Source organism: Hoplias malabaricus, chromosome 16 (genome assembly GCF_029633855.1).
Source record: "Hoplias malabaricus isolate fHopMal1 chromosome 16, fHopMal1.hap1, whole genome shotgun sequence".
In the NCBI taxonomy this organism is placed as follows: Eukaryota; Metazoa; Chordata; class Actinopteri; order Characiformes; family Erythrinidae; genus Hoplias; species Hoplias malabaricus.
The window spans coordinates 20409788-20427821 of NC_089815.1; the positions used below are offsets into that span (position 1 = coordinate 20409788).

General features: G+C 43.2%; 1 protein-coding gene across 1 annotated transcript in view; it reads right to left on the reverse strand.

Annotated features, from left to right (window-relative positions):
• Nucleotides 1-9690: 9690 nt before the first annotated feature.
• LOC136671371 (guanine nucleotide-binding protein G(q) subunit alpha-like) overlaps nt 9691-18034 on the reverse strand; it is a 75465-nt gene continuing 67121 nt past the window's right edge. Inside the window, exons 3-4 of the mRNA XM_066647044.1 lie at nt 17476-17604; nt 9691-9746 (exon numbers count right to left, since the gene is read on the reverse strand). Coding sequence (XP_066503141.1) covers nt 9725-9746; nt 17476-17604 — 151 coding nt within the window. The 3' untranslated portion in view covers nt 9691-9724. The remainder of the gene's footprint in view (nt 9747-17475; nt 17605-18034) is intronic.

Sequence of the window (18034 nt, forward strand, 5' to 3'; positions counted from 1 at the left end):
AGGCGCCGCGCTCTCGAGGACAGGCACGGCTGGAGACGCCGTAGGGAACCTGCGACATCGTCCACGGAGGCAGGGGGACCTGCGACGTCGTCCACGGAGGCAGGAGAAACTGCGACGATGTCCACGGAGGCAGAGGAATCTGCGACGTCGTCCACGGAGACAGGAGAAACTGCGACAATGTCCACGGAGGCAGAGGAATCTGCGACGTCGTCCACGGAGACATGAGAAACTGCGACGACGTCGCAGGTTCCCCTGCCTCCGTGGACGTCGTCACAGTTTCTCATGTTCATGTTCTCAGTTTCCACGGAGACAGGAGAAACTGCGACGACGTCCACGGAGGCAGAGGAATCTGCGACGTCGTCCACGGAGACATGAGAGGCGGGCGTCACGCTCACAAAGACAGGAGAGGCGCTCGCCGCGCTCATGAAGACAGGCGCGGCAGGAGGCGTCGCGTTCACAAGGACAGGAGCGGCCGTTGGCGCCGCGTTCATGAAGATAGGCGCGGCTGGAGGCGCCGCGCTCTCGAGGACAGGCACGGCTGGAGACGCCGTAGGGAACCTGCGACATCGTCCACGGAGGCAGGGGGACCTGCGACGTCGTCCACGGAGGCAGGGGGACCTGCGACGTCATCCACAGAGGCAGGGGGACCTGCGACGTCGTCCACGGAGACAGGAGAAACTGCGACGACGTCCACGGAAGCAGAGGAATCTGCGACGTCGTCCACGGAGACATGAGAGGCGGGCGTTGCGCTCACGAAGACAGGAGAGGCGCTCGCCGCGCTCATGAAGACAGGCGCGGCAGGAGGCGTCGCGTTCACAAGGACAGGAGCGGCCGTTGGTGCCGCGTTCATGAAGATAGGCGCGGCTGGAGGCGCCGCGCTCTCGAGGACAGGCACGGCTGGAGACACCGTAGGGAACCTGCGACATCGTCCACGGAGGCAGGGGGACCTGCGACGTCGTCCACGGAGGCAGGGGGACCTGCGACGTCATCCACAGAGGCAGGGGGACCTGCGACGTCGTCCACAGAGGCAGGGGGACCTGCGACGACGTCCACGGAAGCAGAGGAATCTGCGACGTCGTCCACGGAGACATGAGAGGCGGGCGTTGCGCTCACGAAGACAGGAGAGGCGCTCGCCGCGCTCATGAAGACAGGCGCGGCAGGAGGCGTCGCGTTCACAAGGACAGGAGCGGCCGTTGGCGCCGCGTTCATGAAGATAGGCGCGGCTGGAGGCGCCGCGCTCTCGAGGACAGGCACGGCTGGAGACGCCGTAGGGAACCTGCGACATCGTCCACGGAGGCAGGGGGACCTGCGACGTCGTCCACGGAGGCAGGGGGACCTGCGACGTCGTCCACGGAGGCAGGGGGACCTGCGACGTCGTCCACGGAGACAGGAGAAACTGCGACGACGTCCACGGAAGCAGAGGAATCTGCGACGTCGTCCACGGAGACATGAGAGGCGGGCGTTGCGCTCACGAAGACAGGAGAGGCGCTCGCCGCGCTCATGAAGACAGGCGCGGCAGGAGGCGTCGCGTTCTCAAGGACAGGAGCGGCCGTTGGCACCGCGTTCATGAAGATAGGCCTCCGTGGACGACGTCGCAGGTCCCCCTGTCTCCGTGGACGACGTCGCAGGTTCCCCTGCCTCCGTGGACGTCGTCACAGTTTCTCATGTTCATGTTCTCAGTTTCCACGGAGACAGGAGAAACTGCGACGACATCCACGGAGGCAGAGGAATCTGCGACGACGTCCACGGAGACATGAGAGGCGGGCGTCGCGCTCACAAAGACAGGAGAGGCGCTCGCCGCGCTCATGAAGACAGGCGCGGCAGGAGGCGTCGCGTTCTCAAGGACAGGAGCGGCCGTTGGCACCGCGTTCATGAAGATAGGCCTCCGTGGACGACGTCGCAGGTCCCCCTGTCTCCGTGGACGACGTCGCAGGTCCCCCTGTCTCCGTGGACGACGTCGCAGGTTCCCCTGTCTCCGTGGACGACGTCGCAGGTTCCCCTGTCTCCGTGGACGACGTCGCAGGTTCCCCTGTCTCCGTGGACGACGTCGTGGCTCCCTCGGCCGCTCCTGTCCCCGTAGCTATGGCTTCGGCCATTTCGCCACCTGTGACTGTGGCTCCGGCCGCTCCTGGTCGTGTCCGAGGGACGGTCCCTAGGACTACGGGGCCGATCCCCAGAACTGTGCCCAGGCTGGTTCCTCAGACTGCCCCACAGACATTAGCCAGTCCTGGGCACCCCCCTGTTATATTGGTTCCCCTGTCTGTCTCTGTCCTGGCTCCTGTCTCTGTCCTTGTCCCTGTGCCCGTGTCTGCCTTTGTCTCTGTCCCAGTCCCGGTCACTGTGTTTGTGTCAGTCCCTGTGAATGTCTTGGTCCCTGTTCCCCTGTCAAGCCCAGTCCAGTCTCCTGTGAGTCCTGTCCAGTCCCCTGTCAGCCCTGTCCAGTCTCTGTTTCAAACCCCTGTCCAGTCTCAAGTCCCGTCTCCTGTCCAGTCCCCGTTTCAACCCTCTGTCCTGTCTCATGTTCAGTCCCCTGTTAGTCATGTCCAGTCTCCGTATCCTTCCAGTGTTCAGTCACCTGTCTTGTCTCCATTCCAGTCCCCTGTCCTGTCACCTGCCCGTGTCCAGTCTTCTGTCCCCAAACATGTCCAGTCTCCGTATCCGTCCAGCGTTCAGTCACCTGTCTTGTCTCCAGTCCAGTCTCCCTTTCAACCCTCTGTCTTGTCTCAAGTCCTGTCACCTGTCCCGTCTTCTGTCCAGTCCCTGTTCCCATCCAGTGTCAGGTCCAATGTCAAAAATCCTGTCCAGTCTCCCGTCAAGTCTCATGTGTCCACTCCCGTCCTGTCCAGTCCGTTCTCGTCTCTTTTTCAGTCTCTTGTTGCCCCCCTTTGTCAGTCTCCTGTCATGTCCCATGTACCATCTCATTTATCCGGTCCTGTCGTGTCCCCAGTTCCTGTGTCTGTTCCTGTCTAGTCTTGAGTCTTGTCTTCCGTGGTTTTGTTTTCCGTGCCCTCTCCTGTGCCAACTCCTGGGAGGTTTAGGAGTACAAGCCCCGGGAGTTGCGCGTTCATGGGGGGGGGGGGGGGCATCTATCACGCCCTCGTCTCGTCATGTCTGTTTTCCCCGGTCATGTGCTTTTAGCACATGGCTATGTTTTGTTTATGTCCTTGTCTCCGCCCTTGTCCCGCCTTTGTTCCGCCTCCTCGTCCGTGTCATGTGTTAACCCGTCCTCCTCGTTATCTGTCCAGGTGTGTCTCGTTTGTGTCAGTATTTAAGCCCTCTTGTCTCACGTCCTGTTTGTCGTACATTTCACATTTCTCCTTTCTCTAGTTGGTCGTGTTATATAGTCTGTCCGTCTGTCTCCACAGTTTCCCCGTCTCTTTTCCTTTGTCGTTGTTTTCGCTTTTTGTCCGTCTGTCCCGTTTACCCTGTCTAGTTACCCGTGTTTAATTTAGCCTGCTTGGCTCCCTGTTTGTTTTCGTTCTGTTTAAGTCTCGTTGTGTTGTTATAATTCTATATTAAAAACCCTGTGTTTTAGCAAGTGCGTCCGCTTCCGTCAGTCCGCCAAGTGATCCGTGACAATTATGTGCTCTTCCTTATTTCTATATTCACTGTCCATTAACTCAGCTTCACTGACCATACAGGAGCACCTTCTACTTCTACAATTACAAAGTGTAGTTCATCTGTTGCTGTGCACACATTGTTTGTCGCTCTTCACACTGTTCTTCAATGGTCAGGACCCCCACAGAGCAGAGAGTATGATTTGGTGGTGGATCATTCTCAGTGCTGCAGTGACACGGACACAGTATTATTTCTGGCAGTTGATTTTTATTTAGTTTTAATCTTATTCTTTAGACTAAAATGTGTATTAGGTTTAGTCTTATTTTCATCATTAAATTCTTCTCAGATTTAGTCTGGTTTAAGTCGAAGAAAAATACCATTGTTTGTACTTTTTGTCCATTAAATAAACATTTATTAATGTAGTAAAATAAACCAACATTACCAAAATGGATAGTGAAATATATGGAAATGGTAAATAAAATGAAAACAGTCTTTAATTATTTATTGTTTGCAATTTCCAATTTTGCTTGTCACCTGTTCCCATCACACACCCCACAGTTAGAATACCTCTGCTCTACAGCCTCAACAACCAAAGTGGGCTTGAGTATCCTATAGAAATAGTGTAGAATTTATTTCTATTAGTGAATGAGTTCCTAAGAGCTTTACTTCTTTATTCTGTTGAAGTGTAATGTAACTAAAGTGCTAGTGTATACATTTCTAGCAGAAATATCCTCCTATGTTGTAGTGCATATAGTCCATTAACCTTAAACCCTAAGGACTTGATATTTCAGTTCCTCACACTCATCACAACATACATTTCATACTCAAAGAAGTTACTATTAACTTCAGAATACACTGAAAGGCATGTCCTAATATCAATACCTGTACAATAAAGCTAGGCTGAAAGTAAATAGCAGAGTTTACCTTCAAAAGCATGATGTCATTGCTGGGGACAGGGTAATGGAACTCTGGATGAATGTGGTGCTCCTTTACTGCTATACGCTCAAAGTCATTGGACTTCAGATCATGAGCTCCGATCACTGCTGTCACTTCTGCCTTATCCAGTCCTTTACTAGAGGAACCAGGAGACAGTAACTTGTTGAAAAATGGTTTTCTTTACTCAGTTTACTCCCCAGTTTAGTAACTGTCCACTTCTGTCATTACTACTAGGTTACACACAATCGCACCATGCTGACAAACTGTGAAGGCTAGCACATGCTTCTTCTGATACGTGTGAAGCCAGCCCCCAACAAACTGCCAGTGACCTAATATCATGTCAGATTTAACAGATTTAAGTTATCTTTCCTATGTAAGTTGCTTTGTTGGAGATAAAAAGATTATTTACAACTGTGATGAGTGTAGTATCTCAGCTTCACTGAACATACAGGGTTACTTTCTCAGCGAGTCAACTTCAAAAATACTATAATGTTAAATATACAGTACTGTTAAACAAGAAATATACTGACATATATACTAAATGTGCCATGGGGCTGCACGGTGGTGCGGCAGGAAGTGTCGCAGTCACACAGCTCCAGTGACCTGGAGGTTGTGGATTCAAGTCCTGCTCCAGGTGACTGTTTGTGAGGAGTTTGGTGTGTTCTCCCCGTGTGCACATGGGTTTCTGCTGGTTTCCTCCCACAGTCCAAAAGCATACATTGTGAAGTGTATTGGCGACTCAAAAAATGTGTTCGTGTGTGTCACCTTGCCAAGGACTGGTGTGGTTCCGGGTAGGCACTAGACTCAGAGTGACCCTGAATTGAATAAGCGCTTACGGACAATGAATAAATCTGCCATAATCTTTACACGGCCACATTTTATTTTTATGCATTTTCAATTTAGCAAACAAACATCACCTGTTTGATTCAGCTATGATCAAAAGCAGAGGTAACTACACTTTGTACTTCTTCTTCTATAAACTACACAACAGCCAAAGCTAATGTAATATCACCTAATTTCAAACTCAGGCGAACAATATAGAAAAAGTATACATGGATGTATTCTTACTCCTTAAATGCCTCACAACACCAGGGACAACAAGCCTCCCCTTTATTGAGGGTGTACCTATAGACTATAGTCTATAGCCTGAACAGAAGAACAATGTGTAAGTAATTTAATGATATACATATGTACAAATAAAAACCAACACACCCACACCCAGGAAGGTGTATTTCTTAAGGCAGGGTATCACAGTGACTGTACAGAGCTCAAAAATTGGTGGTGCCCTCTAGAAGTGCTTCAAGCCTTGTTTTTTGACAGTTAATGGTCTCAAGCATTAGAAATAATGTCCAAACTGTTGGCCCATGGATCCCATCATGTTCTATGACCATGACGCTTATAGACTACTGCTACAGATATAGTAAGTAAAACAAAAATTAACAAAAATGTAAGTTCAAATGTAAAGGTCAGCACTTCACATTCTTTGCTTTTAAATGAACCTTGCTTGATATTTTCTTTTTTTGAGACAAATTTTACTGTATATTTTTTTCGACAAATTAAATCATTGCTAATTGCACACATTAGCAAATGAGTCTCCTGTTAAAGCACAATGCCACTAACCTGCGAATGTGAGGGCAAGCACATGCTTCCTCCAAAGCATGTGAAGCCAGCCACCTGCTCTTTTCGAGCTGCCAATAATAGAAAACCACTGGACATGCCAACCTCACATAGCCAGGTCTATTATATCAGCAAAATATGGCCACATTTGGTAGCATCGTGCTGAACTAAAGACAAATTTAAACAGATTTTATTCATGGTATACAACAGTATCCATCTAACAAATTTTAAGTGCCAGTATTTATGTGTTTGTGGCTTTGCTTATTTTGCATTTTACATATTGCTGTATTTTAAGGTTGAAACATGATATTGGCTGTAATGGTACAGTGGGTCAATATGTACACAGCACAACAAATAGCACTTAATTTTGTGAAGATGCTTAAACATCGTTAAGTTTAAACAAACGTACGTTTTAAAAAATAACACCGAACATCTATTTCATTTTTAGTGTCTCGCTTATTTATAACTGAATATAAACTTCTATGTTTAAGATGCCAGTTCACAATACTAAGATAAATATGATTTACAAATGTATTGACTACCCCTCTCAATTATCTCATTTAAAAGCAACATGATTAAAATATAGATTGCATGAAGGCGTGAGTGACAGTAGACTAAAAATGGAATGAAACAAATCTGTAACGATAAATAAATATGCAGATCCAAGTAGATAAGAACATCAGCTAGTGGAATAGTTTGGGGTGAATCAGGGATTGGACATTATTTAAAGGTACTATTTTTCTCTCTCCCTCTTGTGATATTCAGCACTGAATAAGAGAAACAATGACCCACACAGCCCAGGAAATATACTGAACGTCATGATACCAACAGCATTCCTTAAAGACAATGAGGAATGACTAAGAGTTTCTGTCCAGTGCAGGGTTTCCCCATAACTGATGAATCTTAGAGATTAGCAAATTGTTCTGTGTAAAATATGTTCTAGTTTTTGCAAAGCCTTCATAACTGCTCAACATTGTTGACTCAGTCAGGTCATCATACATGCCCAAAAATCCACCCATCCACAATCAAATTAATAATTCAGATATCTTTGAGAAATCTGATCATATTTGTAAGGCCACTGCAGTCACTAGAAATAACTAAGAACTAAGAAAAAGTTGCATATATATTATGTGACTGTTGCTGTCGCACAATCAAACATTCTCAGGTCAGCGTAAGCTTTTTTTGTCCTTTTGTTTTAGTGTAATCATAATGCTTTTGTATTTTAGCTTTGCAATAAGCTAATAATACTCTCATTTAATTTCTTCCATGAAAATGAGAATTTGTAAGAAAATAAATGCTTCATAAAATGAGTAAAACATCTTCTGGTAGCCCTAGGAAGTTCACTGATTATAAATATGGGTGATAGCCTGAGCAAAGTGTTTCATCAGTTGTTAGATGTTGGAAAATCAAGCATCAAAAAGCTTGGGTTTTTAAAGTAAAACTCAATGTAAAATTGGTAAAAGATGCATATTAGTTTCCTTTAAATGCTTAAAATAAACATATGGAATGTGTTTGCATATAAAGCCTGGATCGTTTCAACATTTATACTAATTAGACTGGTAAAATTAGTGACACAACAACAATATAGATTTTCAGTTTTCATAGAGTGCAAAACCTTATATAGCCCTAATGAATTTGCTGTTTGCTTATACGAGTTCAGAATAAACACGAAATAAAGAGTATGTGTCCTTGCTCGAAATATGGTTTCTGAATTTTTAACATTTAAAATACTGTGTAAGGTCCCCTTTTTGGTGTTATTTTGGTGCGATAAATGAAGGCTAATGTATACTCTCTTTACATATGTAAATGCATATGTCCATTTCAAACATTGTAACCATCACTGCCACATACTTCTATGCATCCTTTATGTTGGCATGGATGTTAAACACCACATCCACTAGAGCAGTTCAGGGTGAAATGTTTTTCATGACAATAACAAAGATGGCGATGTTGGAGGAGATGCTTATGATGTAACGTTACATAATACAAAAAAAAAAAAAAAGACGAAAGAGGCAGCATTGTAAGAGGCAGTGGTCTGTGAGGCCATTAAATAATTCTCGAAATGACTGTATGCATCCGTAATCTTCCAGAGAATGTGCAAACCTACAGGTGAACTGAACACAGAGTTCTGACTGAAGGCTTCATGCGTATCTGTATACGTATTAAACTTTGAGCATAAATGAATTTATTGTGATGCTGAATTTTATAAATAGGACCCAACACTAATGTATTAATCGATATATGAAGGGTTTTGAGATACTGGAAAAAATAAAATAATTCATTTACAAGTAAGAGAGAATTTACAAGGCATTTAGCAGTATGATGTTTTGGGAACTATTTCCAGTCCTAGAATAGTTTCTGGTCTCCAAGTTTCGGATCTCTTAAGAGTTTAAAAAGATTTTCCTTTATTCTAATAATATTAATCTGAGAAAAGCTACTTCACATCTATGTAAATCTTTCAAATTCTACAGTGAACCCTTCTCCATCTCCAGTAGACACAGCAGCACAGTCATAACCACCTTCACCATAATGACCTGCATCAACATCTAACACAGGAGCAAAAGAAGACAAAAAGCCCTAAAACTATTTGGTGGACAATGACAACTCTGAGCCCAGAAAATGAGCACTACAGGCCAGCTTTGCCAGTCCATACCAGGGCACAGTGGGGTTTTTTTTGCAGCCATTAGAAGCAAGGGAATACCCTCAGTGTCCTGAGCTGGTCACAGCACCCCATACTCCTGCAGAGACTTGATCAGCACTGTATCTTTAACATCGCCAAAGACCATGCGGATGTTGTTCGTGTCTGTCGCGCAGGTGAAGTGAGAGTAGACGCTCTTACACTTCTTGTCCTGGTTTAGGGCCTGATGCTTATACATGTCACGAATGTAGTTCATAGCAGCTTCAGCATCTCGTGGCTTACCTGCAGCCAGCACCCAATAGAGAAGAGGAATGGCAAATGCAATGAACAATGAGTGTGAATATAGACTAATTAACTAATTAACATTGAAAAAAGTATCAAGTTGTGAAACTGATCTGAAGTACAGCAGAATCATTCTAAAAGAGGAAACATTATGAGATTTTATCAGGAAAACTTAAAATACAATGTATATTACTGTGGAAATCAGTTATCATTAAAAGTGATAATGACAGTTCTATATATTTCTGCAGTGCCACTTTTCAGAGTTACAAGCTTAGGTATGTTACAGACAACTTTCATAGTGGCGGAGGTGCAAAAAGTCCAAAAATCCTGATGCAAAAAGGGTGCATTTTATAGTTGCCATGGGTAACAGACGGAAAGGAGAAAGTGGAGATTTGGAGATATAGAGCTATGCAGTAACCGTTTCACAGACACAACCGATGAAGGAACACAATCATGGTCAGGGTTTCCAGTATCAGCTTAATGAGGATGGATGTTTCTTTTTTCTTTTATTTTTTGCACTCTCCCATAAGGTGCTTGATTTAAGCAACAGATTCATCTTACCTGCACATTTGGGGAAGTACACCTGCAGGTCTGATGTTTTGATTTTCTCAGCTAGGATGTCCATTTTGTTCAGAAAGAGAATGATAGAGACATTGGCAAACCACACTGAGTGAATGGTGGTGTAAAACAGTGTTAGACTCTCCTCCATACGGTTCTACAACATCAGGAGAGAGAAGATGAGTGTGGGTTATTCCTTTTCCAAGAGAATAAGGATCAAACAAGGCACTTTTTAATAACACAAAGGAAGGGTGTGGGGGACATATCAAAACACAAGTATTTCAAATCTTGGTTTAGACAGAGTTGAGGTCAAGACGTATCTGATGCCTGAAATTTGCACTTTTTTGGACTGCAGGCACAAGGCTAGCTACACAAGAAAATAATCCACCAATTGGCACTATGCAGACATCATGTCTAAATCACTTACTGGCATAAACTAACGTATGTTCACAAGTTCTGCACATTTTTCCCCTCAATATCTTAAACTCACCAAACATAATGTGTAAATGCTGTGCATTCACTGTAGTTGTTGTGGATCTTATTTATTTAGGAAATCTTGTGAGTGTCAGGTGTGCGTAATGTGAATACAACTGTATATTAAATCTGTGAAACACAAAACCAAATGTATTTAAAACATTTGGCACAGTTATAAACCCAGTGTGTGTGAGAAATCTGAAAGAGAGAGAGAGAGATAGAGAGAGATAATGCACCTGTCAACAGCAGATGTGAACTTCTTTACTCGGATTGAGAACGGTAATTAGGGATTATAAGTGCAGTAGGAAAAAAAGCTTCACAATATCCTCTACTCACATCCTTATTGTTCCCCTCAAGGAGCCGGTCATACTTACTGAGTGAGAATTGGTCTTCCATCCAATCACAATATTTTTTATGGTGAGTTGACCAATCAGAGTGCCAGATGAGGTTCTGTTGGTGTTTTGATGAACCAGAATGATCAGAAGGACCCATGTACAAACCGGATTCCAAAACCAATTGTGAATGAAAACTGAATGCAATGATGTGGAGATGGCAAATGTCAATATTTTATTCGTAATAGAACATAGATGGCAGATCAAAAGTTTAATCTGAGTAAATGTAACATTTTGAAGGAAAAATATGTTGATTTAAAATTTCACAGTGTCAACAAATCCCAAAAGGGTTGGGACAAGTAGCAATAAGTGGCTGGAAAAAGTAAATTGAGCATATAATGAACAGCTGGAAGACCAATTAACACTAATTAGGTCAATTGACAACATGATTGGGTATAAAAAGAGCTTCTCAGAGTGTCAGTGTCTCTCTGAAGCCAAGATGGTAAGAGGATTACCAATTCCATCATTGTTGCGCAGAAAGATAGTGCAGCAATACCAGAATGGTGTTACCCAGCGTAAAATAGCAAAGACTTTTAAGTTATCATCATCAACCGTGCATAACATCATCAAAAGATTCAGGGAATCTGGAACAATTGCTGTGCGTAAGGGTCAAGGCCGTAAAACTCTACTGGATGCTCGTGATCTCCGGGCCCTTAAACATCACTGCACCTCAAACAGGAATGCCACTGTCAAGGAAATAACAGAATGGGCTCAGGAATACTTCCAGAAAGCATTGTCAGTGAACACAATCCACCGTGCCATCCGTCGTTGCCAGCTGAAACTCTACAGTGCAAAGAGGAAGCTATTTCTAAGCAAGCTCCACAAGCTCAGACGTTTGCACTGGGCCAGGGGTCTTTTAAAATGAAGTGTGGCAAAATGGTGGTCAGATGAGTCACGATTTGAAGTTCATTATGGAACACTGGGACGCCATGTCTTCCGGACCAGAGAGGACAAGGATAACCCAAGTTGTTATCGACGCTCCGTTCAGAAGCCTGCATCACTGATGGTATGGGGTTGCATGAGTGCTTGTGGCATGGGCAGCTTGCATGTCTGGAAAGGCACCATTAATGCAGAGAACTATGTTCAGGTTCTAGAACAACATATGCTCCCATCTAGACGTCATCTCTTTCAGGGAAGACCCTGCATTTTTCAACAAGATAATGCCAGACCACATTCTACAGCAATCACAACATCATGGCTAAGTAGGAGAAGGATCTGGGTACTGAAATGGCCAGCCTGCAGTCCAGATCTTTCACCTATAGAGAACATTTGACGCGTCATAAAGAGGAAGGTGTGACACAGAAGGCCCAAGATGATTGAACAGTTAGAGGCCTGTATTAGACATGAATGGGAGAGCATTCCTGTTTCTAAACTTGAGAAACTGGTCTCCTCTGTCCCCAGACGTCTGTTGAGTGTTGTAAGAAGAAGAGGGGATGCCACACAGTGGTAAAACATTACCTTGTCCCAACTTTTTTGGGATTTGTTGATGCCATGGAATTTTGAAACAACATATTTTCCCCTTGAAATGATACATTCTCTCAGTTTAAACTTTTGATCTGTGATTTGTGTTCTATTCTGAATAAAATATTAGATGTTGGCACCTCCACATCATTGCATTCAGTTTTTATTCACAATTTGTTTAGTGTCCCAACTTTTTTGGAATCCGGTTTGTAATCTATCAAGAGTAATTGATCTTGGCCAAAATAATACTGGCCTCACTAGTGTATTTATTAACAATTGATACGTTTGATTTTTTTTTTGACCATGTGCTGTGTTGCTCTTTTTTCCTCCTTAGCGTCTGGAATAAATTTGTTCAGTAATGGCCCTGTCATTCATTTAACAAGGAGGAAATAGGCCAGACAGAGGACATTGATGGCTTTGGACACAATATTGCATCCAAGAATTTCTACTGTTGTCACAAGAAATTACAATAAATCAAGCGTGACGAGGATAACACTCAGAATTGTCCTGATATCTACACCGTCTCAGTATTGTGGGTCCCGCCCGCACAGTTGTCTACGTGATTTGAAATGTGAGTTATTGCTTATTACTTGAGGTGGCTAAAATGATAGTATTTCATAATATTTTACAGGGCCAGGGGGCACAAAATTTCAGTGACTTGATCTAAAAAGCCAAATCTGCCTTATTCAAACTCTTCTGATTACTGACGTTTGGACTAATGATAATTGTTATTATTATGATTGACTTAAATGACAAAAATATTAACAAGTAGTTAGAGAATGAATACTGTCATCGCTACGTGAGTTCTTCAGGATTTTCAGACTTTTAATGAACAGACTCCACACACTTATTTCAAATAATGGAAATATTTTATTAAAAGGAAAAAAATATTCACTTAACATAGCATAATCTCAAAATCTCACGGCATCAATGCAGGTGAAGCCGATTCGAATTTAAAGATAAGCTAGGCGATATGACTTGTGACTAATGTGTTGCTAACTGAGATTTAATTAACGTATAAATTTATCAAGAGACTTAATTCAATTTTCAGCTCTGGAAGTGCATAGTTTTAGCTTACTTTTTCGGCGATTCTCCACCACTCGACGGGTACAGAGGCTCTTTGAGGTTATGGAAGGGAGGAGTCCCGCTTAGTTCCTGCAGTTCTTCCGTGGAAGTTTCCAGGCTGGGTCAGCCTGGATTTAGTCACCCGCGAGTCAAGCCCCCTCGGGCGCACTCAGAGCGTGGTGACGTAGACGAAAGGATTCCCTCTGGCTCACTGTCCTGAGTGGGAGGTTCCAACCATATGGAAGCTTTGGACGAGAAGTCTCGCTGGTCCTTGCAGTCTCCAGAACTGAAAATCGAGTCAATAGGCTTATACTTATTTTACGATTTTCTTCTATCTCTGCGTTGTTTCTTACTCTGGCCACGAATAAGTTTCACCTGCTTTGATCAGTCGTGACATTAAACTTAGATTGGGCGATAAAACATAAACACGATTACACAAAGATTACTTAGAGTTACTCGACGTTACGTTGTAGTTTCTGTATCACACTGCTAACTGGCACAAGGCGTCCCTTGGAGCTGAGTGCGATCCTTCTTAGAGTCTTTGAGTCGTTCCGTCGGAGGAATGAAGAGCGTCGCACTTGAAGAGAGTGAGCGCAACGTGAGAAGGTCGCTGGAGAGCGGCAGAAGAGCTCTGAGAAGAGCGGAAGCTGGAAGAGCGAGAAGAGGAAGCGAGAGAGGCTAGAGAGAGCGACGTGAGCCGGGCACTTTCTTTTCAAAGGTGGCGCCCAATTGGGAGGTATCTTTCCTTTGATTGGATCCTGGGTCTGAGGCTCACGTGATTTGTTTCACGTTTCAGAGAGAGAGAAAAGATTCACGTATATACAAAAATGATTTATACATATTTGTGGTATAGCACAATGAGTGTCCTGGATTATTAATATCAAACATCTATGTATATATATCTTGGGTGTTTTACGATTACATCCCACTACAATATTATGTTAGAGGTTAGATACTAATTCGTTTTCCTAATCAGAGACAGAAACTTTCCTTAATGATTGAAACAGTAATACACATCACTTCATTAGATGTTAGACGTTCATCTGAGGACAACAGAGAGTGACATTTTTACATATTGCATAAACATATCTATTAAAATTCGATTAAGTCCTTTATGTATTTAGATGGCCACAGGGCGAAACGTGATTTCGCAAACGTCCACTTGGGATCGCTGTTGGTCCATGTTGTTCGTCCTGTGCGGATGGGTTAACAGGAGTTCAGGGTGAGGTCAATCCTGTTAGCCATCTGCTGATTTTGTGAGCCATTTAGGCGCCAAGGGCCATAAACGGGTTCTTTTTAATTCTGGTCTTAAACACTTTGTTTGATCTTCTTTTTGCCTAAAAGCATCATAAACTGGCTTGTTATCTTTCATTCATGGACCAGAGGCGGGGGGGTCATGGACAGGGTCCTTTGATGCAGACCTTATGTGTGTGCGTGAGGGTGTGTGTGTGGGGGGGGGAATGCAGAGTCTTTGCACACACGCAGTCTGTGGAATGTAGGGTTCTGTCCCAAGAAATCCTTATTCAGAAATTTTCATTTCTTTATTCGATCCATACTCCACTACAATCTTTATTAGCCCTTGTGTTGTCTTGCGGGTCAAAAGTGACCCACTACCATGTTTAGCTGTAGAAAAAATACCTTAAACTATCTTTTTCCAACTTGAAATTTTATGACTTTTCCTAAAGCGACCCCTTCATTAGAAAAAATGATACTTTGTTTTTGTTTATGTTTCCATGTGAGCTGTACACCACTAGGGTACAAATATTGTCTTATGGGTCATTTTTGACCCGTGAATTATAAAAGCATTTAAACACCAGAAAAAAGTTCAAAGGCCACACACAAATTCTCTCTAATACACACACACACACACACACACACACACATAAAAGAAACTCCGGCCTAATAACACATGATCAGTTCTTAGGTCGGAGTTTCTTTGATGGGACCCTGAATAAAAGTACCCCAGTTGGTTGCTGGCTGAAGCCATGAATAGACATTTCAGTGCCCAACAGGTCCTGGATGAGATATTTTCAGGAGCTCTGGAGGAACAAAAGGATGAAGATGTATCTGAAGAGGAAGATGGGGAGGAATGCAACCCAGAGGATGATGCATCTTCAGATGAAGAAGAAGAGGAAATCCCTAACGCTGACAGAGAGACTTTTTTTGTCAAAGAACGGCAAAAATGCATGGTCCTCATCAAATTCAGACAGCAACCAGGGAAGAACAGCAGCATCAAACATCATAAGGATGACTCCAGGGCCAACAAGGTATTCAGCTGCCCACGTCCAGGACATTTTATCCACCTTTCTCCTGTTCATCACACCAGCCATCAAAAAAATCATCCTGGAAAACACAAATTTGGAGGGTTTCCGCAAATATGGAGAAAACTGGAAAAAAAATGGATGAGATTGACCTGCGTGGCTACATCGGGCTTTTGATGGCAGCAGATCAACCCAACCTGGATGTCAGGGAAGAAAAACAAGAGAAGGATGTTCCTTGAGCAGTTGGGAAAGGCTCTTGTCACCCGTGTATTGAGAGAAGGGAGCGCCTGTCCCGCGCAGAAGCCTCTGCAGCCATTGTGGAAGCTGTTCAGGGAGTTGCATCTTGTCCTGATCCACCTGAGTCTGCAGCTGGGTAACTCAAAAGAAAAAGGTGCCAGTTCTGCACCTGGAAGAAGGACTGCAAGACAAAAGCTGTGTTGCACATGTGAGAAATACATCTGCAAAGCCCATTCTCATGTTCGCACATACTGTCCTACATGTGCTAAATAGAGTTTATGTTGAATATTGTTCACAAAATCAAGCAACATTTTGCTGTTTTGTTAGTGTTATGAGAGAAATATTTTTATAATTCACTTCCTAAAAAATATAAAATAAAAACTGTTGACAAAAAAGTTCCAGATTGTTGACTGTCTTTTCACTTTCAATATAATTAATTCAGAAGTAATAACTTCACATTTATATTATAGCAATAATAAACCTGTATTGTGTAAAAGAAAACTATTGTGACAGTGTAAACCAACCCTCCTCTTTTGAGAACCCTTGTTTGCATGAGACTCCACAACCACATGCAGCCAATGGAATGTCATTGATATCCAAAATCAGATTATTTTTAACATTTTTATTAAAACTTTATTTTATATTTTTCACAAAGCTAATTTTGTCATATAGTGTGCCCAGCAAGCTGAAACTACAAGGTCAGGTTTGGATTGATGTAAAATTTTATATCATAAATTCTGATCTGGCTGTACAGGTTTGCACTGCCACCTACGGAGTCATATTGAAGTTATATTACATTTCAGTTGGGAGAAATCTTTCAGATTCAATGATAGCCACAAATTAGATATTTAGGCCTTTCTGACCTGCTGTCTAAAGGCAGCCATGACAAAGTGTTTTAGTGGATGTTTAACTCTTTTTCTGGTGTGGGAATAAATATAAGTCAATATGAGAATATGGACTTTCAAACAAAAAATAAATAAACAAACAAGGATTAATTTGATTATCAGTCAACAACAGACAGGAGTTGCCCAGTCAGATGTAAACAGTTACTCAGTGATATCCTTCTTCAGTATCATTATATATTTTGTCTTTAAGATAAACAATAATATGTTCTGCATACTGTGGATATTGTATGCAATTAAAGAAAGCTGAATCTAGTTCTAGTTGCAGTTGCAGAAGGATTGGTCATTCATTCATTCATTATCTGTAACTCTTATTCAGTTAAGGTGTCGCAGTAGGTCCAGAGCCTACCTGGAATCATTGGGCACAAGGCTGGAATACACCCTGGAGGGGGCCATCAGTCCTTCACAGGGCAACACACACTCACACCTACGGACACTTTTGAGTCGCCAATCCACCTACCAACGTGTGGAGCAGGACCTGAACCCACAACCTCTAGGTCCCTGGAGCTGTGTAACTGTGACACTACCTGCTACACCATCAGTTACTATTGACAGGCCATTAATAATGGCCTGGGGAATAACATTATAAAATTGGAAACAATATTTTTTTTTATAAACATATAACAATTCATAATGAGGCCATTTACTACCACTTTCAAATTTGGAGAGAATATTTACCAGTGTATATTCCTAGATTTACATATCAGATAAAGACACTCAAAGATTATTCATTCATTACCTGTAATCACTCATCCAATTCAGGGTCACGGTGGGTCCAGAGCCTAACTGGAATCATTGGGTGCAAGGCAGGAATACACCATGGAGGGGGCACCAGTCCTTCACAGGGCAACACACACAGTCACACATTCACTCACACCTACGGACACTTTGGAGTCGCCAATCCACCTCCCAACGTGTGTTTTTGGACCGTGGGAGGAAACCGGAGCACCCGGGGAGAACACACCAACTCCTCACAGACAGTCACCCAGAGCAAGAACCGAACCCATAACCTCCAAGCTGCGCCCGTGCCGCTCCACTCAAAGATTAGTTTACTAAAAAGAGTCAAAAGCAGTTAAATCATTTACTCTTATTACCTCAGAGTTATCTTCTCCACTACAAAGGAATAGTCGTTGATCCCAGTTGTTGGAAAGCGCACTCTCAGAACGTCCTGTGCTGTGGGGATGTAAGCTGGGGCAGCAATGCGGTCCAGGTTGTTCAAGAAGCTACAAAAGCACAGTTATATTAAGTTTAGTATCAAACAGCATAGAGGAAATAATATAAAACACGTTAATATCTGTGTAATATACATGTTGTGCATCAGGGACATGCAAATATAAGAAATTGTTCATTAGAGAAAGAACACAAGGAAGTTGTTATCTTTGAAGATGTATATTCTGTGTTACGCTGGTAGTGCATGTGTAGCCTGAGCTTTAATTAAATGCTGTCCTGGGATTGTTTTAGTTTTCTTATCATGAAAATGTTCTGAGAATTGAGCGTGTAGTAAGAGAGGACCAAATAACAGAGAGAAAGAGACAGAGCGAGAGAGAGAAAGGGAGATGTCAGGAAGACAAGGAAGGGCATGATGATTAAAAGTAACAGGTAAAATGCCTCACTCCACCAATTTTTACAGGAAATTAGACGATAATGAGCAGT